Source organism: Poecile atricapillus, chromosome 8, assembly GCF_030490865.1.
Source record: "Poecile atricapillus isolate bPoeAtr1 chromosome 8, bPoeAtr1.hap1, whole genome shotgun sequence".
In the NCBI taxonomy this organism is placed as follows: domain Eukaryota; kingdom Metazoa; phylum Chordata; class Aves; order Passeriformes; family Paridae; genus Poecile; species Poecile atricapillus.
The window spans coordinates 10,294,089-10,315,625 of record NC_081256.1 but is presented as its reverse complement, the minus strand read 5'-3'; the positions used below and the strand labels follow the sequence as shown (position 1 = coordinate 10,315,625).

The following is a 21,537-nucleotide window of genomic DNA, read 5'->3' as shown; positions in this document are numbered from 1 at the left end:
CACTGAATCCACTGTAACTCTTGGTGTGAATGTTTTCTACTTCTGAGTATGACAGGCTGCTAGGAGAGTGGAATATAAGCAAAGAGGATAAAATATGTCACATCAGTAAAAAGCTCCTTGCCTCTCTTAAAAGCCTGTTTCAAAGAACCCTTAAGAAAGAAAAAGCCAAAAGAGAAGGGTCTCAAAAATGCCTTTTGCAGCAATTTTGAGTTAGAGAAATAAATATGCATTACTTTGCAAACTTTATGTTCAAGTTAACTAACTGGGCCTAAAGGGAAGCACCCTGCTCCCATTGCTAATAGCTCAAATTTCCCAGCTAGGAACTACTGATTGTTATCTTCTTTATCAGAAAATTATGCAGCTACACACTGCTAGTGGCAGAGAGGAGGGGAGGGGAGAATTCCAAGTCCTTACCATGGCTAGTTAGGCAGTCATTAAATGCAGCCTGGCTTTCTGAGCTGGAAAGCATCTAATTTAGGTATGATCCTATAGCTGCAGGCTTGTTTCTGTAGAGCTTCTCTCTTCCAATTCCAAGATTGGCCATGATGGGCTGACTTTGGCCACTGCACTTAATGTTCACTCTATGCATGTTGTATTTGCTGCTACTGCCACTTTTTTCTGATTATTTGCAAAAACACACAAGCAGCAGACTGGTTCTCTTGAGTTTATGGCCTAATTAGGTAAGGTCTTTGCACAGAAAAGTAAAATTATTGGGAAACAATTGTTAGGCAAAAAACCATTATTGTCCATCACCTGAGTAAATTACACAGGTAGGGAGTGAGAGTTATGTTTATCCCTTAATTTTAAATTCCTTTTGGAGATTAAAATATTGATGCCTCACATCTGTAGTACAGCTGCACTGTGGTGTCCCCATTCTTGTGTGTTAGGCAAATCCAATTCTGAGTGCTCTCTGAGACCCGGATTTCCCAGAGCTGCAGTGCTATCTGTGAATATTCCCTGTTCACCAAGGGCGTGTTTGGGGTTTGAGTGCAGAGTCAGCTTTCTGTTGTTCTGTATAGGCACAGCGGGTGGTGCAAGGGACAGGGGTATGATCATGATTGTGGGGAAGGCAGATGTTTATCTCCTGGGAGAGGCACTGTGGGTACTGTGGCACTTTGTGTGGGTCTTTCGGAGAATATGGTAAAAGGTTTTGGTCTGCTTTAACAGATTCTGATTTTACTAAGTGTGTATTTGGCAGGCTCACTGAAGGCAAGATGGTGCCCCAGTAAAACCAGTGAGGCCAGTGGTGTCTGGCAGCAGGGCACGGTGCGTGCTGCACCCCACAGCACAAAGGGTGAAGTGTTCCTGCCCTCTGGAGATAGTGCTGCTTTATGGGCCCGGGATGTGTACTCGGGAAGGGCAGAGGCAAGTGAGCAGAGGAGGTCTCTGCGATCTGTGAGGCAGCTGGGCCTTGCACTTTGTGTGTGCTGCACTCCAGAAGTGAAATCAAAGCACTGGGCAGTGGCAGCATCACAGCACAGCGGGTGATGTGCTGCCTGGCAGGCTGGGGCTGGCACATGCAGGAACCAGAACTGAGCCAGCAGTGAAGGACTCCAGGAGCAGCGTGTCTGTATGGAACAACCCGAAGCTTAGGGAGGGCTGAGGGGAGTAGGGTCACACACAGTTATGGAAATGTGGAAATTACCTCTGCTCTGTTGAATGAGCATAAGAGCACACACCTGCACTTGCACTCTGCTCTTGCAAATTTGCATTTCCAACTGGGAGCAGATTTCAACCCAGCTGCCCTCTCAGCTGTACGTGCACAATTGCTTTTTGCCAGGGATCCGTGTCCCTTCTCTGAAGCCAGAGGCTACAGAGGGGTTGTCGTTGACACCACAGGGATCCCTGAAGTCCCCGAGTCCCTTTGGATTTTTTTCCCTTGCTCACTGATGGTTCACATGCACCGCTGCACCCAGGAGCAGGGCACAGCTCTTCCCTGCCTGAGCAGCTGGTCCTGGCATCCTGGACTGATGCATGCTGTGCTCTGGGAGATGTCTCTCCTTTAGACTACAGACACGGAACTTAAGCATGCTAAGTCTTCTCACTTTATGTTCGTGTAGTAGTTTGCATCTGGATCAGACTCCTCATACAAGCTTGAGAAGCCTTAGGCCTGGATTTAGATCTTTTGATTCAAGTGCCGAGTCTGTGGATATTGCACATTCTTCTGGCACCAGCTGCTTATCAGCAAATCCCATGCCACAGGTTACAGGGATTTGCTGATGTCTTGCCCTCTCATCCAGCTGCATCACAAAGCCCAGCCATTGAAGGTATTTAAACTATCAGAGTTCCATTTTGATGGAGATGGGCAGCAGAGCAATCACGCCTGGAGATCTACCCGTGTCTCTAGGGCATGAATGCTTGACAGGGGAGTAGCTCGAGCCAGTGGATGACATGTCGGGTATGCCGAGGTGAGAAAGGTGTCTGAGAGGTTCACGCACGTACAGGGCAGCAGGTGGGGTCACCCGTGCGGGCGGGGGCTCGGCACACCCTCACTGCCCGTGCCCGGCGGTGCCCCCGGCGCTCCCGGGAGCGGCGGCAGGAGGCGCCGGGAGTTCCCTTTCGGGGCATTGTGGGAACGCGCGATGCGGCCCGGCCTCACCTGAGCGGGGCGGGCGGGACGGAGGCGGCCGGGCCGGGCTGGGCCGGCTCCCAGCCAGCCGCCGCACCATGGTGAGTGAGCGGGGCCGAGCGGGGCCGGGCCGGGCCGGGCGGGAGGGAGGGAGGGAGGGAGCAGCCGCCCGTGCCCCCCGGAGCCGCCGGGCCCCTCGACGGGCGCGTTGTCAGGGCGCGGAGCGAGGCCGGGCGGAGCGGGGCTGCCCCGCGCCCCTCGGCAGCGGCTGCCGCGGACGCTGCAAGGCGTTCCCAGGCGGCTTCCAACAAGGTTTGCACCTGTTTGGGGGAAATGAAAGTTCCGTTCTTTTCCGTTTTGTTTTCCGACCCTCGGGATGAGCTCGGGTCACGCCGAGAGACTTTCGTAGACAAGCAGGAAAACAAGGCTGTTCGAGGGAGGTTTTATAAAGTCTTCCTGTAACTCGAGGAGCTGAGGTGCAGGTCGGCTCCTGGAGAAGGATCGAGTGAGGTTTCGTGTAGATCTGTGTGTGTTTAGGCTGACTGGCGGCAAAGCGGGTCCGTGTTGGGCAGTGAGTTTTCTTGTGACGGGATCATGGGGAAGAGCTTTTCCCCAGGTGTGCTCCCCGTTGTCAGGTGAACGGGGGGCTCGGACTGCAGCACGACCTACAGCCCGGGTCCTCCTGCACCACTGTCTGCTGGGGCTTGTTGGGATTTGGCTGCGCCTTTCCCTCAGGTAATGCATCAGCAAGAGAGCGTATGGGTCTGGTTCTGTCCTCGTCTGTCGGTCACCAGTCTTAATGTGCGACCCGGCTCCAGGGCTGGCAGTGGCTTCTTTGAGCTTGCAAGGGGCAGCAGCCCTTCAGGTTAAAGGGCTGAGAGGTTATCCGGGAGGGGAGACCCTTTGCCTCTCCAGTGCTGCGTTTGGTTGGTTTGCTGAGATCAGTAAAGGTTACTATGGATGCTCTCTTTTGCTACGAATGATGGCCAACATCCTGAGAACAGTGGCTAGATTTTCCCCAGGGGGGCTGCAGGCTCCCAAGTAGTGAGATGGTCAGTGATGCCTCATCTCACTGCTTGATAATTCAGGCTTGAGGCAGGTTCTACAGGCATGCCCCGAGCTGCTGTCTTGCACAATTTTCCCATTGTGTGCACCTGTAATACCAGTTACTGGCAGTGCAGCTGAACAGAAGCCTCTCAGCTCCTTCAGTGGAGGCCAAGTGCTGTTGTTTGTCTCTATCCTCAAAGGCAAAGCTGTGTTGTTTCTCTTCAGTGGTTTAGCCAGAATGTTAAATATGTTAGTCTCCTGTATTTAGAAAGGTGTACCTGTCATTATATTTGCAAATAGAATATGCACAGTAATGAGTTTACGGATGGCAATGCAGTCTCCACGCCTTAAGTCTCTGTGGAGACCTAACATTTCTGGTTACACCCCGAGACAGCCCTACATACCCACTTCCCTCTGGTAAAGCTTGTGTAAACAACTGGAGTTCCTATTTTGCCCTTGACGGTCAGTAAATATGGGAGCTGATTTCAGGGAATCTGATCTCAGAACTCTCCTTGATGCATGTACTTCACAAATGCCAGTTTTCAAAGCACTCACGATAGTCCCAGGGGAGCACTGCTTACAACAATGCTGCTTATTGACGATTTGGAGTCTGGCTGCTGTATTGATGGTTAGAATTTTACAAGGTGAGTATGCATTCTTACAAGTAAGAATGTTATTTTTCCTTTTTCTGCGGCTGTAGTACAAACACGTGCTCCTGTTACTGCATTATATTACTGTCGTCAGCCTTAACCTTTTCTTCTTTTGAGGGTCTGGTGCTGATGAAGCAGTGCTTTTGTCAGGGAACTCTAGCTTTAAATTCGTCTCATCCAGACTCTGGAAAGGAGTTGTTAACACTTGGTTGAGACAAGAAAAAAGGGTTTCCTGGGTTACAAACCAACAACCTTATCCAGGCTCACAAGTGATGAACTTTCAGCAGGTCACTTAAACTTTCCGTAAACTGGTTCCTCTGTTTTGAAATGACAGAGTTGTGCTCGCTACCTTTTTCTGTGTTTTCAGATGGAATTAAAGGTGCTTGTGCAAATGGTGCCATGTCTTAGCAAGAGGGTTGTTCCAATTATTTGCTCTCTTGCAGATTTCCAGGCAAATTTCAGGGAAGAGTCTATTTAGCAAAGCTGACTTCATACCTAGCTGAGAAACACAGCTTTTATGCCCAGCTTATGCTTTGTAACATGTTTTTTTAAAAAATGGCTTTTTAGAAAGACTAAATTCTGCTTCCTGATGTATGTGGGTGCAGCAGAGATAGATGTCATGAAGGATTGCTGTCTCAACAAAGTCAAAGAGTGGGGAGAGAGCACAGAGGAGAAAAAGATAAGTCTCCCCAAGGACGTGTGTTGCTGTAGTCTCTTGTGCCTGGAAGTGTTGCAACACCTCGATCCTGCTGCTGCCTCAGTGTTATCAGTATTTTGTGAATAAATACAGGGCTCTGCTTGCGTAGCTCTGCATGCAGACTTGGTGGCTATACAGTAAAGGGTCTGATTCCCTCCTACCTGTGCAGCTCATCACTACAGGGAGACAAATTAGTACTTGTGGGCATGATCTGAAACCCTGGAGAAAGATCAAAATAATCCCATTGAGCACAGTGGGTCTAAAAATGTACTTGGCCTGAATAGAAAAGGAGTTGGCAAACACTCTTTCCACTTAGCAAGACATTTGATAACCAGTCACTGATCTAGAAGCTGGGGTGGAAATATTAGTTGCTGTGACTGCAGCTGCTGACACCTGCCTAGTGTTTGGAAATGAACTCTCAGCTCTCCTGAATATTGATCTCATCAACACTCTCAATGCCCTTAATTGTGAAAATGGACGTAGATCTGCAAAAGATGTTTTCAACGCTGCACAGAGTTTACTATTTACCGTTCTCAGAATGACTGCCTATTTTCCACTCATGCCACAGCTGAATACACAGCTGTGTATTGTCCTCACAAAGACAATCAACTTTGCTTCTAGGCATTTACCTCTGAAAGACAAGAAGGGCAACAGATTAGAACAGATGAGAGGAGAGAAAATGACAAATAAATTAGTCAGTTATTCAAGATAGCAGTTCTTATGCTATATTGCAAAAAAAGTTGATTTGGTGTTTGTTTCTTTGTTAATTTGTCTAGTAGTGAACTTTTACTGTGGTAGTACATAATGGCAATGGAATGGTATCCTGTCTAGAAGATCCTGAGTTGATAAACTTCGTGCTTGCAAAGAGGTGAGTGCAGGGGAAGTGATAGAAACACATGAAATCATGAACACTATAAAGATTGGTTGCTACACAAAGAGTCATGGTTCATCCTGTGAAATTTTTAGGCACTAAATGTATAAAAAATAAATGGGAATACTTTCTCACATGGGTGTAGATGACTTTTCTGTCCACTGCTGAGTGTGCTGTGGGTGTCCCAGTAGTTAGGCAGTTCATAGAGGGTGGGGCCACAGGTAGGTGGGTTGTCTGGATGCAGTTTCTGTCCCGTAATTCTTAAACCTGTGATTCTTGGAGATAGGACTACCAGAGTGATTTTACACATGCCCTGTTCCTTATACTTGTGCCCTTCTGGAAGCTGCTTAGATCAGAGTGTACAGCTCAGGGGCTGATCCATAATCTGGCATTCCATTACTCCCTGTCATTCAGCTGAACTTCAGAATAGCATTTTGTGGGATTTATGAGGAAAAATGTTTTTACAGTTTTTTGGAAGCATGTAATCTCTGACTTGCCAATTTTGGTTGTTCCTTCTCTGAGTGCTCATGACCATTACAGATCATCACAGTTTAATACTGGAGCCTGCTCAGGCCACGCAGGAATTGCCATTCACACTTTACTGTCCATGGGTAATAAGCTCATTCCTGGAAAGCAGAAGAAATGTTATGATAGATCATCTGCTGATTATTTGCTTCATAATCAGCAATGTAATAATACTTGCTTTTTAAAATATAAATACGCTTTTGCTCACAAATAAGGAAACTGCAGGCATGTTAGAGCTAGGAGTTACCAGGATGTGGAATGCCTAGAGGGTTTTAGAGAAAACCATGGTATTTAGGGTGGGCAAATGCAGGAAGAAGGCTGGAGGGATAATGGGCAGCTGGGTCTGTCATGAGGCAAGAGAATGACAGATTTTGCTGCTTTTCCATGTCCTTAGTTACTTCAAAATCCCATGTTTTAGAAATGATCCCACAGATCTTCTGAAGCCATCAGTACCTCCAAGAGCCACAAAAGGACAATGTGATGAAAGTACTGACAAAACTGATGAGTCAGGGAGGGCAGATAGAGCTGCCCCTCCCTCAGGTACTTGAAAGATTTATGCTTTGGCATCCACATCAGGCATTTCTGTGAGCCAGTTGTGGTCTTGCTAGTGATGCCTAAATTAAAACAATATTGCTCGTACAAAAAGAATTCTGTCTGCATGACATGTGCCCAGTTACTAATTTCCATCCCTGTCCATTCATTTCCCTGTGTCCTATTCCTGCAGGCTGTCATTGCGTTTTCTTGGCTGCCTTGGCTCTGGGCTTTCTTGAGTAGCCACCCCAGTGCCTTTGCATTTCTGCAGATGTTGCAATGTAGAGAGGGAGTTGCAAGATCCAGTCCTGCAAGCATGGCACTTCATTTGGGAGCCGGAATACAGCGTGCAGAGGCATTGGGGTAGGATGGGAAGGTGCAATTTACATTTGTGTGTTTGAAGGCAAGCTTGGTGTCCCTGTCTGGCCTGGAATGTCCTGATGTGTGTTTCTCAGTATTACAGACATAACCCCAGGTACTCTATGCACCATTTTTTTTTTTTTTCTTCTCTAGCTTGCTGAATTTATGTAGGATGTCCATCTGCTCTCCTCTGTTAGGGAGGGCATTAAAATCCTTCTTCACTAACCAGTAAATGCCTATTGTTGCCTTCCTGCTTGCCTTTGGAGCTTGGGGATAGTTTTGCTCAGACACTTGCAGTTCTCAGTGGCTTGTTAACCAGCACAGGAGCTCTGTGGTCACCATCCTCTGCTTAGTCCCCTGGGGTAAGTGATGGGCACAAACTACAAAGGAATGAGAAACAGACTCACTGTTGTTTGAGTAAAATGCAGAGATGTGCTGTGTTGTGCAAGGCTGTGTGCTGGAAAGAGAGAGGTGAAGTGTTGGGTGAGTGCCTGTGTGCTCTGAGCTCTAGAGAAGCTGTGGGAAGTGCTGCATGGAACTCTCAACAGCCTCTGGGCTCAGCAGATGGGCTGGGAAAGAGTCAGTACCTCAGGCATTTCCTTTCTTTCAAGTCTCATGATGGGACTTGGATAAACAGCAGAATGAATTTCTGATCCTTTCTCATTCTACAGGCTAAATATTAGGCCAAGATATTAAACATTTTGGAAGATTCTCTACTCTGGCCCTTCCTTCTGTAAACAGTGGTTGCTTCTTTTATGTTTATACTTAAGTTAAAGCCATATTGTTTTTTTACCTTAATGAAAAAATGTCATTTTAAAAGGGAAAATTGAGAATTTCAGAGTTGTAAGCATGATCTGAACTCACATGTATCTTTGGTCCTTTTGGAGCTCAGGTTTTCTGTGAGCATCTTTGTTGGGAGCTGGAGAAATGGGTATGAGGCTGCTGCCCATCTGCACTGTTCCTGCTCCACCAGACATGGGAATCCCCTGGCTGGAGAAGTGTCTGTCAGCTGCCTGAGGAGCCAGGTTAGCTTGTCACCATGTGGGTGTGCCTGCCCTGTCCCAGAGCAAAGGTATTTAACTTTGCTTCTAGAGAGGTCAGAGGCAAGGGAAGGGCACTTGCAGTGCCTTCATGTAGCAGAGCTTTGCAAAGAACTGATAAGGCAAAGCGGAAATGAAACTAAAAGAGCTGCACCTTTTGCTGAAACCCACTGGGTGAAATTTTAGCTCTGTTTCTTCACTTGAAGTTCAAGGAACAGGCTGGAAAAATAGCTTCTTGTGCCTGTAAAGTGCACTGGGGTTGTAGTGAATTAGGGGTAACTCTCAGCAGCTTGTTCAGCCTCTCCCCTGGTCTCCCCCTCCTCGTAGTAACCTAACCAAGGTGTCCTCTGCCTCCCAAAAACATGTAAGCAAATCAAAACACCTCTTAAGAGCCCAGCCTAGGAGGCAGAGGGATGCGATAATCTCATTAATAATTGTTTCAAATCTCTTCAAACTGCTGCTTTTTGTGAGCTCAGCCAGCTGGCATCCCTGCTGTGCCTGTCCCCTGGCAGCACTGGAGGGACAGTGGTGCTGCTGCTTCCCTGGCCTGCTCTCCTATGGCAGAGCCTGAGGCAGCTTTTATGCAAACTCCAGCCTGGGCTTGTGCTTGCTTTTTACCTGAAAACTGGAGTAATTCCACTTGCAGGAGTAAAAATTCAAGAAAAGAGTAATTATCCTCTGTAAAACCTGGATGCCATTGCCTGCATCTACCCCTTTGGAGCTATTCTGGAAAGCTGTGCTGCCTCTGCTCTCCAGAGCAGGGCAGGAGATCCGGCATCGCTGTTGGTGGGACATTGGGACAGCCCAGCCTGTGTGCAGGAGGCACAGGAATGCCTGTGCTGTAGGGAGGACACGGGGCAGGAATGTCACCTGTGAATGCCTGTGCTCTAGGGAGGACACTGGGGCAGGAATGTCACCTGTGAATGCCTGTGCTCTAGGGAGGACACTGGGGCAGGAATGTCACCAGTGAATGCCTGTGCTGTAGGGAGGACACTGGGGCAGGAATGTCACCAGTGAATGCCTGTGCTCTAGGGAGGACACTGGGGCAGGAATGTCACCAGTGAATGCCTGTGCTGTAGGGAGGACACTGGGGCAGGAATGTCACCAGTTTATGAGGAATGAGCCAAGGTCTCAACCTGCTGGATGTAGAGATAAGTGGGAGCAGAGCTGGAGGGAGCTTGGGCAATTAGAAAGCTCTTTGGGTTTTTTGATCAGGTCCTTAGTTATAGATCAGGAGGGAGCAGCTTGAGCTCAGCTATACTGTTTTGATTATAGTTTTATTTAACTCAAGTGAGGCTATCAAGAAGGTTGTTGCTGTCTGGATCGATACCATATGTTATAAATATCCTTAAAATGCTGGTGTGCTGGTCCATTTGAAATCTTTGGTAATAAGATAAGGGTGACTTCTGCATCATGAAAAGCATAAAATCAATGTGTAACTATGATCACGTGTGCCTGTAATGATCTGGCACAGCTTTTATTGCGTGGACTTTGGATGTATTGTTTAGGGGAAATTGCTCAGAAATGTTCCTAATGGAGATGAAGTGAGGAAGAATCCTGTGCCAGGTAGGAGGCAATACACTGCTTCAGGACTTCTGTGTTGCTGGGTTTGTGCATATTTGATTTTTTTCTTACTTGCTTACATCATGCAGACTAAGTACGTGTTTGAAATTTTAAAGCTGAGTGCCAACAGTATTTAACAAACATCTGTCAACTCCTGTGCTGCTGTGAATAAATGTTTTAGTGACACAGCAAACAAGTAAGGAAATTAATATTTTTAATAAAGTAGTCTGTTTTGAATTTTACATATTTGCTTTAGAAGTGTCTGAAGCCCCAGAGTGTGTATTAAAGGTCAGTAGCCAGATGGGATTTCATGTAACAGCAGAATACCAAAATACCTGTGCTTGAGTGTGTTAGTATTCTGTCTTGTCCTGATGTGGGTAGATTGTTAATAGGTCAATAGGTCTGTTCAGTATGTCTTTCTCATTTCACCCTACTGGCATTCCAAACCAACTGTGTGTTCAGAATTTTTTTTTTAAATTTCAGTATTTACTTTCCTCCCCCCCTCCAAAAGAGAACCAAACCTCACTAAACAAAGCAAAAACCAAAAGAAATTTTTTATTCTTGAAATGTTTTGGGGATTAAAAAAAGCTCTTATGGCTGGAATAATGTGAATGTTCTTATTTTTTAAAAGGGAAATGAAAGTAGGTTTTGTTAATTTTCAGTTGTGATGTAAAAATAAATACTGATAAAAACATCTGGACAGCTGTCTATGTTGGGAAACAGATCATTTCATATCAGTGCAAAGAATGAAAAATAGTAAAAAGGAAGCAGAATATGAACTCTATTAGACTAAAACAGTGGCAGCAGATCAAGCAGACTTTAGGGGAATCAGAATAAGTTAAAAAAGAGCTTTATCATAGCAAGTCGCTTCCTCTCCACCAGGTACAGCCAGTCAGTCTGGTTTTCCCCAGGCTTCTGTTGGCAGCTAAAGGTCTGGTTTTCATTGTGGTCTGGGAATTTTCATTGATTAGCATGTCACGTATTGTCTGTTGCCCTACAGAAAGTTTTTAAGGAAAGCTAAAAGTTTCCTCACTCTGCCAAGATGTCTGTTTATGGACATTCCTAAGGCAATTCCTAATTTGCAAATGTTATTTATATGTGAGTTTCGGGTGTCTGTTTTACAAAGGTGGCTTTGATTTTGGAGGGCTCTTAACCGAATTTGGAGAGGTTACAGCTGAAGCAGAGGGTAAGCCCAGAGCTGCTGGAGTGACAGTGCTGCCTCACCAAGCAAATCCTTGCCCAACCACACACCCAGACGGGAAAGAGGATTCTTGCTCTTTTTTCTGCAGTCTTCCTCTTCTGCCTCCCCTCCCCTAGGGCTCCTTGATGAGTTCCCATCTTTGCTTCTCTCCTCCCCCAGGGACATGGAGAAGCCAGATGCCACAGAACAGGTTTGGAACCAGTCAGCAAATGTTATGCAGGTTGAATTACAGGAGGAGGAGAAGCAGTTCCAGTGCATGTCCTTTCTCACAGTGGGGTGAATTAGAGCCTCTTGCACACCCTGGAGATCACCTTGCAGGAAGAAAATGGGACATCTTTTACATGTTTGTGTTATTAAACAGTAAACTGGAGAAATTACTCTGGAAAGGGAAGCCCGTTTCCCATGTATTCATTTTTATCTGCTACCCCTGCATGTGGCTTGCTGTGCATGTAATACAACCCTTTTTAGACAGCTGTACTAATTGTTGCAGATTAGGTTAAATTTTAAACCCTCTGTAAAGGCAGAAATGATCCAAGTTTGAAACTACTGAGCCAGTTGTAATGTGTTTGATCAGTCTGAAGTTTATAATGGCCAAATAGTGGCGAAGGCTGCACCAAAGGGGACCTGCAGTCCTGGCAGGGAACAGTCCAGAAGACAAGCTTGGGTGAGCTGCTTATCAGATTATTACAGCCCATTAGTTAAAGGAGGGAAAGGTATCCCAAGGAAGGTTGAAAGAAATCACAGTGTGTGTTAGTTTTGTTAGTTTCATCTATTTGCTGTTCATGAATATGCAAACCTTCCATATTTTGTATTTTTGATGTCTGTTCTATTTACTGGTAGATTATTTAATGTCAAAGTCTAGCAGTTAATTATTTTTTTTTTGTAGCCCTGAAAGTAAGGGTGTTGTTTTTTATCCTGGTACACTTTTATAGATCTCGATAGAACAGAAGGCCCCATAACTTCCCAGTCTGTTAAGTAACTTACTGCTGCAATTGATTCATAGATGCATGAGAAGGGGATGGAGTTCCAATTTAGAAATCTGGTTTAAAAGTTTGATCTAAAAAATACCACAACAAACTATTTTTCCAATAGCCTACAAATAGAAAATGGAGTAATTTTGATTACTTACTGACGTTTATGGAGGTAATTCTGCACAGTGCTGTGGGTGGTTTGGTCTGATTCAGTAAAACAAGCTAATAAAATTACTCTCAGCTCCCTGGCCAGAGCTTGTCTCCACAGACTCCATGTGTGAAGGAAGCAAATGCTCTCTTAGGAACTGTACTCTTCATCCCAACCCACTCAGTCTCGGACCTAAAAATTCCCTCTGGCATGGGCCCTGGTCTGGTGATTGTTAGTCACAGCCAGCATGCCCTGGGATGGTAAGAAAGGGAACCAAGCACTCTGCTTTCCAAGGTATTCTGCTTGTAGCAAGTCATTTGCCTTTGTTTTCCTCTGGAATTAGAACTTTTAAAGATGAGTAAAGCATTGCAGGATAATCTACCTCTATTTGCAGTTTGGCTGCTGAAAACCAAACAAAAAATTCTTAATCAACATCTCTCTTGTCATCAGTACTATAGGAAAGCAAATACATTTTCACAGTCGAGGAGCAAGGGACAGATGAGCTGTTAGATTTGTGTTTGTGCAGTACTTCAACATTACCAGGTTTATTGATGCATCAGAGTCTTTCCAGTGGGATGTAATGAACAGAGCCACGAGAGTGAGGAATGTGTTGTGTCGTGACAGTGGGGCTGGGCAGAGCAAAGCTGAACTGAATGGAGCAGCACTGGATGCTGAAATTGAAAATGCTGAAAGCCATTTAACCTTTTAAGAATGTATTATGTACCTCCCACAGAGTTCCCACAGAATTGATTACAGATTGAAGAGGCTTCAGAAATTAGAAAAAGGAAGAGGAACCAAAAGAGGAGAAACCCTACACACAATATTTTTACTTCTAAGTACATGTAGCTTTCTGTCATGTTGTTTTGTTACGGTAGTTCTTAGCTGGCCAGTGATACGTACCTAGGCTTGAGGGTGCACTATTTTGCTGCAGACTATAGAATTTAGAATTATGCTACAGTAAAGGCTCTATTTTCTGGATGTATATATTACTGTAATAATAAAATTGCCATGTGAGGTACGGAGTTATAGTCTGCATATGAAACAGCGTGGGACAGGAGACCCAAACAATGAGATTTTTGGAGCTTATGTATGAATGTTTATGTATTTATGAGCATTAATGGATATTTTCTGATTGCAAAGAACATTGCCACAGCTCATGAAAGTGGCGGTGAGTCATCACCTGCATGTGTAGTAGGAACAGTGGAGTTCTCCAAGCAGTTTTAAGTGGAGAGCAGCTCACTTTCCTGAGAGTGAAGCATAACATCCTGAAGTAACTGACTGGCAGAAAGTGGTGGTAATATTCACAGTGATTCCCTGGGTTTTTGGTATTTAACCTTTTAGGGACATAAAGTTGCACTTTTGCAGATATATGTGTACTACGTGCAGGCACTCAGGTTGAAGGTCTCTTGGGTCCAAAAGCTGACCCTAAACCACAATACCTTTTCATTTTCTTTCCCTATTGAAACACAGCAGGCAGAGGATGCCACAAAACTCTTAGCTTTATGCTGAACCTGCTGTCAGTTTTTGATAGATTCGTTGATTCATTCCCTGCATTTTCAGTCAAGTCTGATCATCCTCTCCTATCTGATGATTCACCATATGTTTAGAAATTTGTTTATCCAGTAGCTGCTACCTGTACCCAATAGCTTTTAGATGGACTCCTGTGAACCTGCTGCTCTTATCTGTGGAACTTATGCTCTGCTTTTCAAAACACCCTCATCTTTACAAGGGCTTTGGAGTTAAAGTGCTGTGCAGCAAGCAAAATAGCCTTTCATTCAGCTAGCTCCTCTCAGTGGGCAAGTTTATGGACAGGGAGTGTCCCTACATCCCCTGGGAAGGCGGGGGGGAATGGCAGCTGGAAGATTCCCATGTCAAAACCAGTAATATGGCAGAGAAAGGCAAAACCATGGTGCTTTGCTCTTCACTGTAATCAGGCCATGTGTCCTGCCAGCAGCATACTTGTTTTCATTTAGCAGACTTGTCTGGAGAGTATTATAGGACTCAGCAAAAGGCAGCTACAAAATCCTTGTAATTTTATCAAGCACATTAGACTAACGATGGCAAGATCCTTGTGTCCAGCAGTAGATCCTGCCACAGACACATGACTGAAACCTTCCTCCTTTCCCTAAAACAATCCCACATTTCAAGGCTTTCTCAGTATAGTCAGAACTCTTATCTCCAGATTACTCAACAACTATGCAACTCAATAGCTAGAGAATGGTTCTGAATTATGAATGAATGCTTTGTTTAAAATCCAGTAGCTTTTCCTTGTTTTTTTTTTTTTTCTTTCTTTCTTCCGTGTAGAAACTTCTCTGGCTTCTCTGCTCGGATTTGTCAGTGTGGAATGATTGTATCTTCACAGAAATCTGCATTGTAATCCTGATAGTGATTGTGAACATTTGTAGTCTTCACTTGGAAATGCAGTGATGAGGCATCGGTACAGCAATAAACTGGAAGAGGAAACAAGGAGCAGAAGGGATTAGGGTATAGACTGAAAAGCTCTAGGGAAGGATAAGGTTAAGCTAATGGTGAGGGATGTGGTAAGAGACCTGCTGGGTCAGGGTTTTGTGAGGATTGGGAGCAAGTGAGGCTCCTCTGCTTCTCCCAGGTCCCCCTAGGATCAGAGGAAGCCACCAGTCACTGTATGGACAACTGGCAGTGTACCTGCCATACACATGGGTATAGCTACACTTTCCCTTCCTGCAAATCCCTGGGTCCTGGTATTGGTACTGGTGAGAACAGCAGTCAGGATGCCTGGCGAGAACAGGGCAGTTCAGATGTCTTCAGCCACTAAAAAACATCTCTATCTCCTCCCCTGCCCCACAGGTGGGTTTGTAGGGCTTTTTTTCCATTTAGCAGATGTCCTGCTGGAGAAGGATGTTGTCCTCAAATTGATGTCCTGCACTCTTTAAAGCCATTTTCATGCTCTGCGTGAATGGGTTTCTATACTGCTAATTTACACTATGGTCAGTTATTTTAACCTGCTAATACTACTATGTATATAAATGGGAATTGATACTTTTCTCCCAAAGCCCCACTGGTATTTAAAAGCTGGCTCTGGTGTATTTCAGTAATACTGCTTATGCTAAGCAGGAAAAAATCATAGGTCAAACCTTGTAAAGTTATGACTAGCTTTAAAATTGAAATTTTTGAACAGATACTGTCCTTTATTTAATACAGTATCACTTACTGAGCTCTGTCCTTTGTCATTACAGTTGTCTTATTTTCATAATACCCTGATTTCGTCAGTAAAACCAGTCAAACTTCCTTTCCAAAGTAGTTTTCTTCTGCCCCTTATTACCTCTTCTGGGAACCTGCTGTGTTGTGATCTGAAGTAGGGTAGTATTAGAGTTATTAGTGATTATGATTACTATCTCAGTCTTCATATTCCTAGTCTTCTGCTACACTGATCCTGATTTCCCTATGCCTCTTGTGGATAAGTCTTTATTCCCTTCACTGGGGTATCTGATTTTGCCCTCTTCTCACCACTGCAAAGTGGTGATGCTCCTCCTGTTCCCCAGGGCAGGGGCAAAAAAGGAAGCAAAGCTGCTGTTTGTACAAGGTAAGGAGGATGGGTAGGTGGAGGATATAAAGGGTTTACCTAGGGAAGATGTTCCACAGGGAGGGGAGAGCTGCCTGGGAAGGGAACAGGAGAGAGGAGTGATCCTTCCCAAGCTGAGAATCCCCGAGATCTCACTGGCACCATGTCCTACCATCGTGCCAGGGTTGGAGGTGTGTGGCCAGGACTCGGATTTCTGGTGCCAGGCAGAGGAATGCTCTTCCCTGGCCATGGCCCTGGTGTTAACCATGTTGCTTTGTTTACTCTAGATACACTTTATACTGCTGTTCAGTCGGCAGGGGAAGTTAAGGCTTCAGAAATGGTACACGACGCTACCTGATAAAGAGAAGAAAAAGATCATTCGAGAAATTGTTCAGATTATTTTGTCTCGCAATCAAAAGACAAGTAGTTTTGTTGACTGGAAAGACCTCAAGCTTGTTTACAAAAGGTGTGAGTAACTTTGTAAGAATGTATAATCACTACTCATATGAATAACACGCTAGAAGAGGAAGAAGAAAGGCTCACTTAAGGAAAAGCAGCAAACAACACTCGTGGTGCTGGGGCTGAGTTAGGAGCCTGCCATTGGCAATCTGGGTATAACAAGTGTGTCCCTGGACAAACCAGCAGGGTAATTGTGGGATGCAAAATACTTGTACAGTCTGTCAAACGAGAAAAACAGGAGTAACCTTATAGGTATTGGTGTTTAGAAGGCATTAGACCTCACTGCCCCTTCAAATTCTCTAGGGTAACCTGTCTGAGATGTGTGTGCTGGGTATTATCAGCTGTGGAGATTGCAGGAGCTATTCCAAGACACTTTCATAATTTTGTCAAATTTTGGTTTTGAAATATTTATTTCTCTGGAAAGTATTAATTCTTATTTCCTTTTCCAAAGAAATTACTGGTCCCCAGTTACACAGTGCCTCATGCTAACTGCCTGTTTGTTCTCCTGAAGTTGTAGCAAACAAATGTAGCTTTAATGTGTAGTACACTGGGTAAATTAAACATCTCCCATTTAGCAAAAACGGAGTTCCATGCTGTGAAGAGAGGGATATAAACATCTGACCAGAAGCTGTGACAAGTTTGCCTCCAGCCACAGTATCAGCAAGCTGAAGAGATCATGGGTTGGTTTAAACACAAAGTTTTGGTGCAAGTCAGTTACAAAGCTTGTTTGGTCTAAGCAGCTTCATGCATTCTGGCTGTCTGTAAAGGACTGTCATCTGACAGCCAGCAGGCTTGCTGAGATGTAACTCCTTTCACCTTTGCCTTATTTTTATTTTTTAATTAGAAGGGGTAACTTCTCCTACAGTTTAATGAACCCCACTTACTATAGTGCTATTGCAGCAGGTGAAAAAGACATGAAAGAACTACTTACTACTGATTTATTGCCTGTTTTATTATGTCCAGTGTTAAAGGTATCCCACTTTACCAAGGGTGAAGTTGGTTCTTCTAACTAAAATAATAATTTGTTTAAATCATCTGATCTTCTAAAGTGTTCTCTGGGACACTGTAAGAGTGAAAGAAAATGTTTATTTTAGGTCATATGAATGACCTCTAAGAGATGAGCAGAGCACTGAGGTCCCAGCTGTTCAATGCCATGTTTTTGCCTGTGTTTCTCCAGGTATGCTAGTTTGTATTTCTGCTGTGCAATAGAAGACCAGGATAATGAGCTCTTGACACTAGAGGTCGTTCATCGATACGTGGAGCTCCTGGACAGATACTTTGGAAATGTAGGTTTCACTTTCTCCCATGAACTCATTCCTGTCTGCCTGATAAACAAAACTGTGTGCAGCTGATTTGCCTTGTGTTCCACCTGCTGCACTTGCCATGCAGGTGCTCTCAATTCAGAATGAAATTATTGGGGTATTTTATAAAATAATGCTGAAATGATCATAAGATTGGTTTTCCATCCTTTTTCCACTCATGCAGAATCTTAATCTTGATGCTTTGTATGTCTGTCTTAGGATAGAATTTGAAGGGAAAGATTCAGGAAAAATTATTTTAAAAACTCAAATCAGGTTAAAGTAGTTTAATTCTCTCTCCTGACATCTTAAGATATACTGGTTTTGTTTGTCTTATAATACTGTGCAACAATTAAGGACATAGAGGCAAAACATAAAATCAGCGTGTTTATAAAGAAAAGACTTAAAGAAGGTCCAAATAAGTCTTTCAATCAGTCTTTAGAGACTACAAGACACCCATCTTTTCTCTGAATATTTTTTAAATTATCCTGCCTACCTTAATTTATATCTTAGTTAAATCAGTGTGCCATGACTCATGTCTGTACTGCCTCAAAACTAAAAAGCAGTTAGTGACTGTTGCTGGGCAGGGAATTGTCTTGCTCTATGAAACTGTAACCCTTATTACAAGGGCTGTGTAGGACCTGTGACAAGGGTAGTGGGCCAGGAAGTCAGCTTTGGGCTCTGACAACCAGCATGAACTTAATAAATAAGTGGAATATCTTTGCTGCAAGTCTGTATATGTGGAGAGGATATGTGCAGAAACTTCAATATTACATAACATGCAGTTTTTTTCTTCACCCTGCTACCTGCCACAGGGGTGCATATGCTGAGGATACTCAATCATCACAACAGCTTTTGGCCTAGTAGTGCATATAATACTGTAAAGGTGATTTAAACGTGGTTGTGGCCTCTTGTTCTGGCAGGTGTGCGAGCTGGATATCATCTTCAATTTTGAAAAAGCTTATTTTATTCTTGATGAGTTTATAATTGGTGGAGAAGTACAAGAGACTTCAAAGAAGACTGCAGTGAAAGCCATAGAAGACTCTGACATGTTGCAGGAGGTAAGGCAGAGGAGGACAAAAGGCAAACACCTCATCTTCCTACATCTCCCTTGTTTGACAGGAGATGAAAACACAGCTAAGCACTTCTGGTACTTAATTATCCAAGTGTCTTCCATTCGGTTTCAACAGGTACAACAGTGCAGTTACATAAGCTTTCAATTCTACCCTCCTGGTATCATCTAGAGGCTCTTTATATAAAGCTGTTGCTCTCTTGCAGCTTAACTGCTACAGTTTATTTAAAAATAGTTTAAGATGTATCTAAGATACTTCTTTAATATAAAAACATAATCTAAGGTTATATTTTATGTATGCATATGTGTATGTAAAGACAGAAAAATCTCTTCTGTTTCACTAATACATTGGAAACATGACCTACTATTAACATTTAAAATTGGAAATAGTATGTGCTGTCAAACTGCTTTCATTCAGAAGCGCCTCTGTAGTTTTTCTGCTGGGCACAAATATTATTATTCAGAACCCTGCAGGAATTCACTTGTAACTAGGTACCATTGAGCTAGGAATGGCAAAACCAGTTGAATGTGATGGGTTTCATTCATTTTTTCCTCAGTAGTGAAGGATCAATCACAATGCTGACGGGAGCAGCACAGTGCTAGAACTGGCTTGGGATGTGCTGTGGGAGTTGAGCAGGTTCTCACAGTGCTCTGCCCTGTGCACATGAAACTCAGCACTGTGTGCAAAGGCCACTGGCATGATGAGTTTAGCCACAGCTGTGCTATGGCATGATTTAAATGTCAGATTTTAAACCACTCTGTTGCATGTTTTTAAAGTGGAATTATTTCTGCATTTTAATCAATTTTATCTAATTTCCTGCAAAACTATAGCTGTCCTCAAGAGGGTTTCTATGATTATTACTGTACCACTCCATAATGCATCAGTTGTTTCTTTTCTCTTTTTTTTGTTTCCTAGACAGTGGAAGAATACATGAACAAGCCTGCATTTTAGTGTTAAACTACCTGAAGAGAAAACTGCTGTATGAACCTCTAAAGTGCACTTCCTGAAATTGCTTCCCAATGTGCCAGATCCTCAGAGAAATACCAAAAACCAATAACTGAAGGGGTTTGTTTGTATAATGGTGAAGATGAAAGTCAGCTAATGTAGCAAAGGGTTTAACAATTCTGTGCTTTGCATTACTCTGTACATGAGTTTCTCAGAGTTGTTACTACCCCAATCTAGTTTCTCTGCTCCTTGCTGGACTCAGCTGTTTTGCACCATGTCTTTTAGCTACGGGTTTTGTCATCACAAAATGCTCCTCTGACAACACTTTGAAGAGGTATTTTTACTAGTTTTGTTCACTGCTGACTGTATGAATCTACTTTTGTACAAATGTCCATTATTTTGAATGTAATGGTTATTCTTCTGTAATAATAATTTTTTTCTAAAAGCCAAATAGTTGTGGGCCCTGATTTCATAAACTTCTTGTGACAAGATTAACCCTTGATGTATATGAGGAAATACACATCTCTTTGGGGCAGCCTCTTTCTTTTGCTGTCTTCTTTCTCTTTTCTGTTCTAGATTGCTAATAAGACTGCTCCAACTGCTCCTACAGTGCCCTCTGTGCCTCCTTTTAATCTGAAGACTGTTTGGAGGTAGGTTTTTCCTAAGATTAATGAATCCTTTTTCTGCTGCTGGGTGCAGATGGCCTGTTTCTGTCTTTCTCCTCATTTTCCTATCCCCTTCCTAGATCCCTTGGACCTATGCAAAGGCTTCAGACTTTGGAATTGTGCAGCATGAGTGCAGGAGAAAACCTGGAGAGAAAAAAATCAGCCTTTGGAAGATAATCTCGTATATCTTTTGGAATTCAAACCCATGTTTCCCAGTAGAGTTTTCCAATCCCAAATTCACACACCTGTTGGGATGATAAGCTTTCTAATAGTTGAAGATGCCCTGTTTTTGTGAAGGTTGGGCAATTTAATCAGCTTTTTATAACTTTGCAAGTTGCAGAAAGGATAAGATAGTAGAGAGGAGTCAGCTGGGCTGTGTGCCCTCCTGTGTGTTACAAACCATTGCAGCAGAGTGTGTGTGGAGCTAGGTGTGTTAACTCTCCTTTCAGTGCAGTTTAGACTGTGAGCTGATTGAACTGGCTTCCTTAGAGAATCCAAAGCTCAGAGAAATTCTGTTTATCTGAGCCCATAATTCTGAACTAGATGTTTTGTTTCTGTCAAATCATGAAATTATTCTATACAAAAATTAGGGAAGTTTCAGACAAATATGCCAGAATGATCCAAGAGTTGTCGCATTTCCCTTCATTATATATATTTCCCTTGATTTCTGGCATGAACAGTCAATATTTTCTTTCAGAGGTCTTTCTAATCTTTAAATGTCCTGCATACTTACTCTGATTTTGTCATTGCTCCTTCCTTCCTCGTCAGTTAGTATCTTCCTACAGGAGGGACACTGGGGGTTGTTTGGAGGGTAGGGGCACTTTGACACAACACAACTTTGCTGATTGTCAGCCCACTATTCTGCCTCTGCTTTCCAGTCTGTTAGTAAAACTGACAGACTGGTTCATAGCATCATGTTGCTCTTTTTTATAATTACTTTATCCATCTGTTTTCTCTGTATTGATGTCACAGGCATACTTTCAGCTGAAAAGAGTGAAAATTGCTGAAGGACTTTTAATAGCTCTGAAGACATCCAATTTAATAGTAAATTAATGAAACTGTGTAATTTGTAGATTATTTTCTCATGGTTTGAAATTAAGTTTTTTAAAGTACAGTGTTTAATTGATTAAGAAATCATTAAGAAATCACTTCAGATGTGCAGAGGCTCCTTCACTCTTTTCCTTTATAAGTGACTTCTCCTAACTGAAATCATCAGTAGTTTGATTTTACTCCCTTTCGGAGCCATGCTGCTATTCTCTGACTCCTTAAACTATCATGTTGGTGGAATTCTGAATTAGATCAAAATAGGAGTACCAGAAAGATTGCTTGGTACAAATAAAGGTATCATAAGCCTGTCTTTTCAGTCATTTTAAGAAGAGCTAG

At 43.5% G+C, this 21,537-nt stretch overlaps 1 protein-coding gene across 1 annotated transcript; it reads left to right on the top strand.

Moving 5' to 3' along the window:
- Window positions 1–2,552: 2,552 nt before the first annotated feature.
- AP1S3 (adaptor related protein complex 1 subunit sigma 3) lies at window positions 2,553–19,963 on the top strand. The gene is made up of 5 exons (XM_058844462.1): window positions 2,553–2,670; window positions 16,002–16,180; window positions 17,351–17,459; window positions 18,395–18,532; window positions 19,460–19,963. The coding sequence occupies exons 1-5, from the start codon at window positions 2,668–2,670 to the stop codon at window positions 19,493–19,495; spliced, it is 465 nt and encodes a 154-aa protein (XP_058700445.1). The 5' UTR covers window positions 2,553–2,667; the 3' UTR covers window positions 19,496–19,963.
- Window positions 19,964–21,537: the final 1,574 nt, after the last annotated feature.

What these genes read in the sequence shown, in the direction of transcription:
- AP1S3 (XM_058844462.1), top strand. An exon ending in TGGACAGATACTTTGGAAAT is followed by an intron (nt 17,460 to 18,394) that starts GTAGGTTTCACT and finishes TTGTTCTGGCAG; the next exon opens with GTGTGCGAGCTGGATATCAT. An exon ending in ACTCTGACATGTTGCAGGAG is followed by an intron (nt 18,533 to 19,459) that starts GTAAGGCAGAGG and finishes TTTGTTTCCTAG; the next exon opens with ACAGTGGAAGAATACATGAA.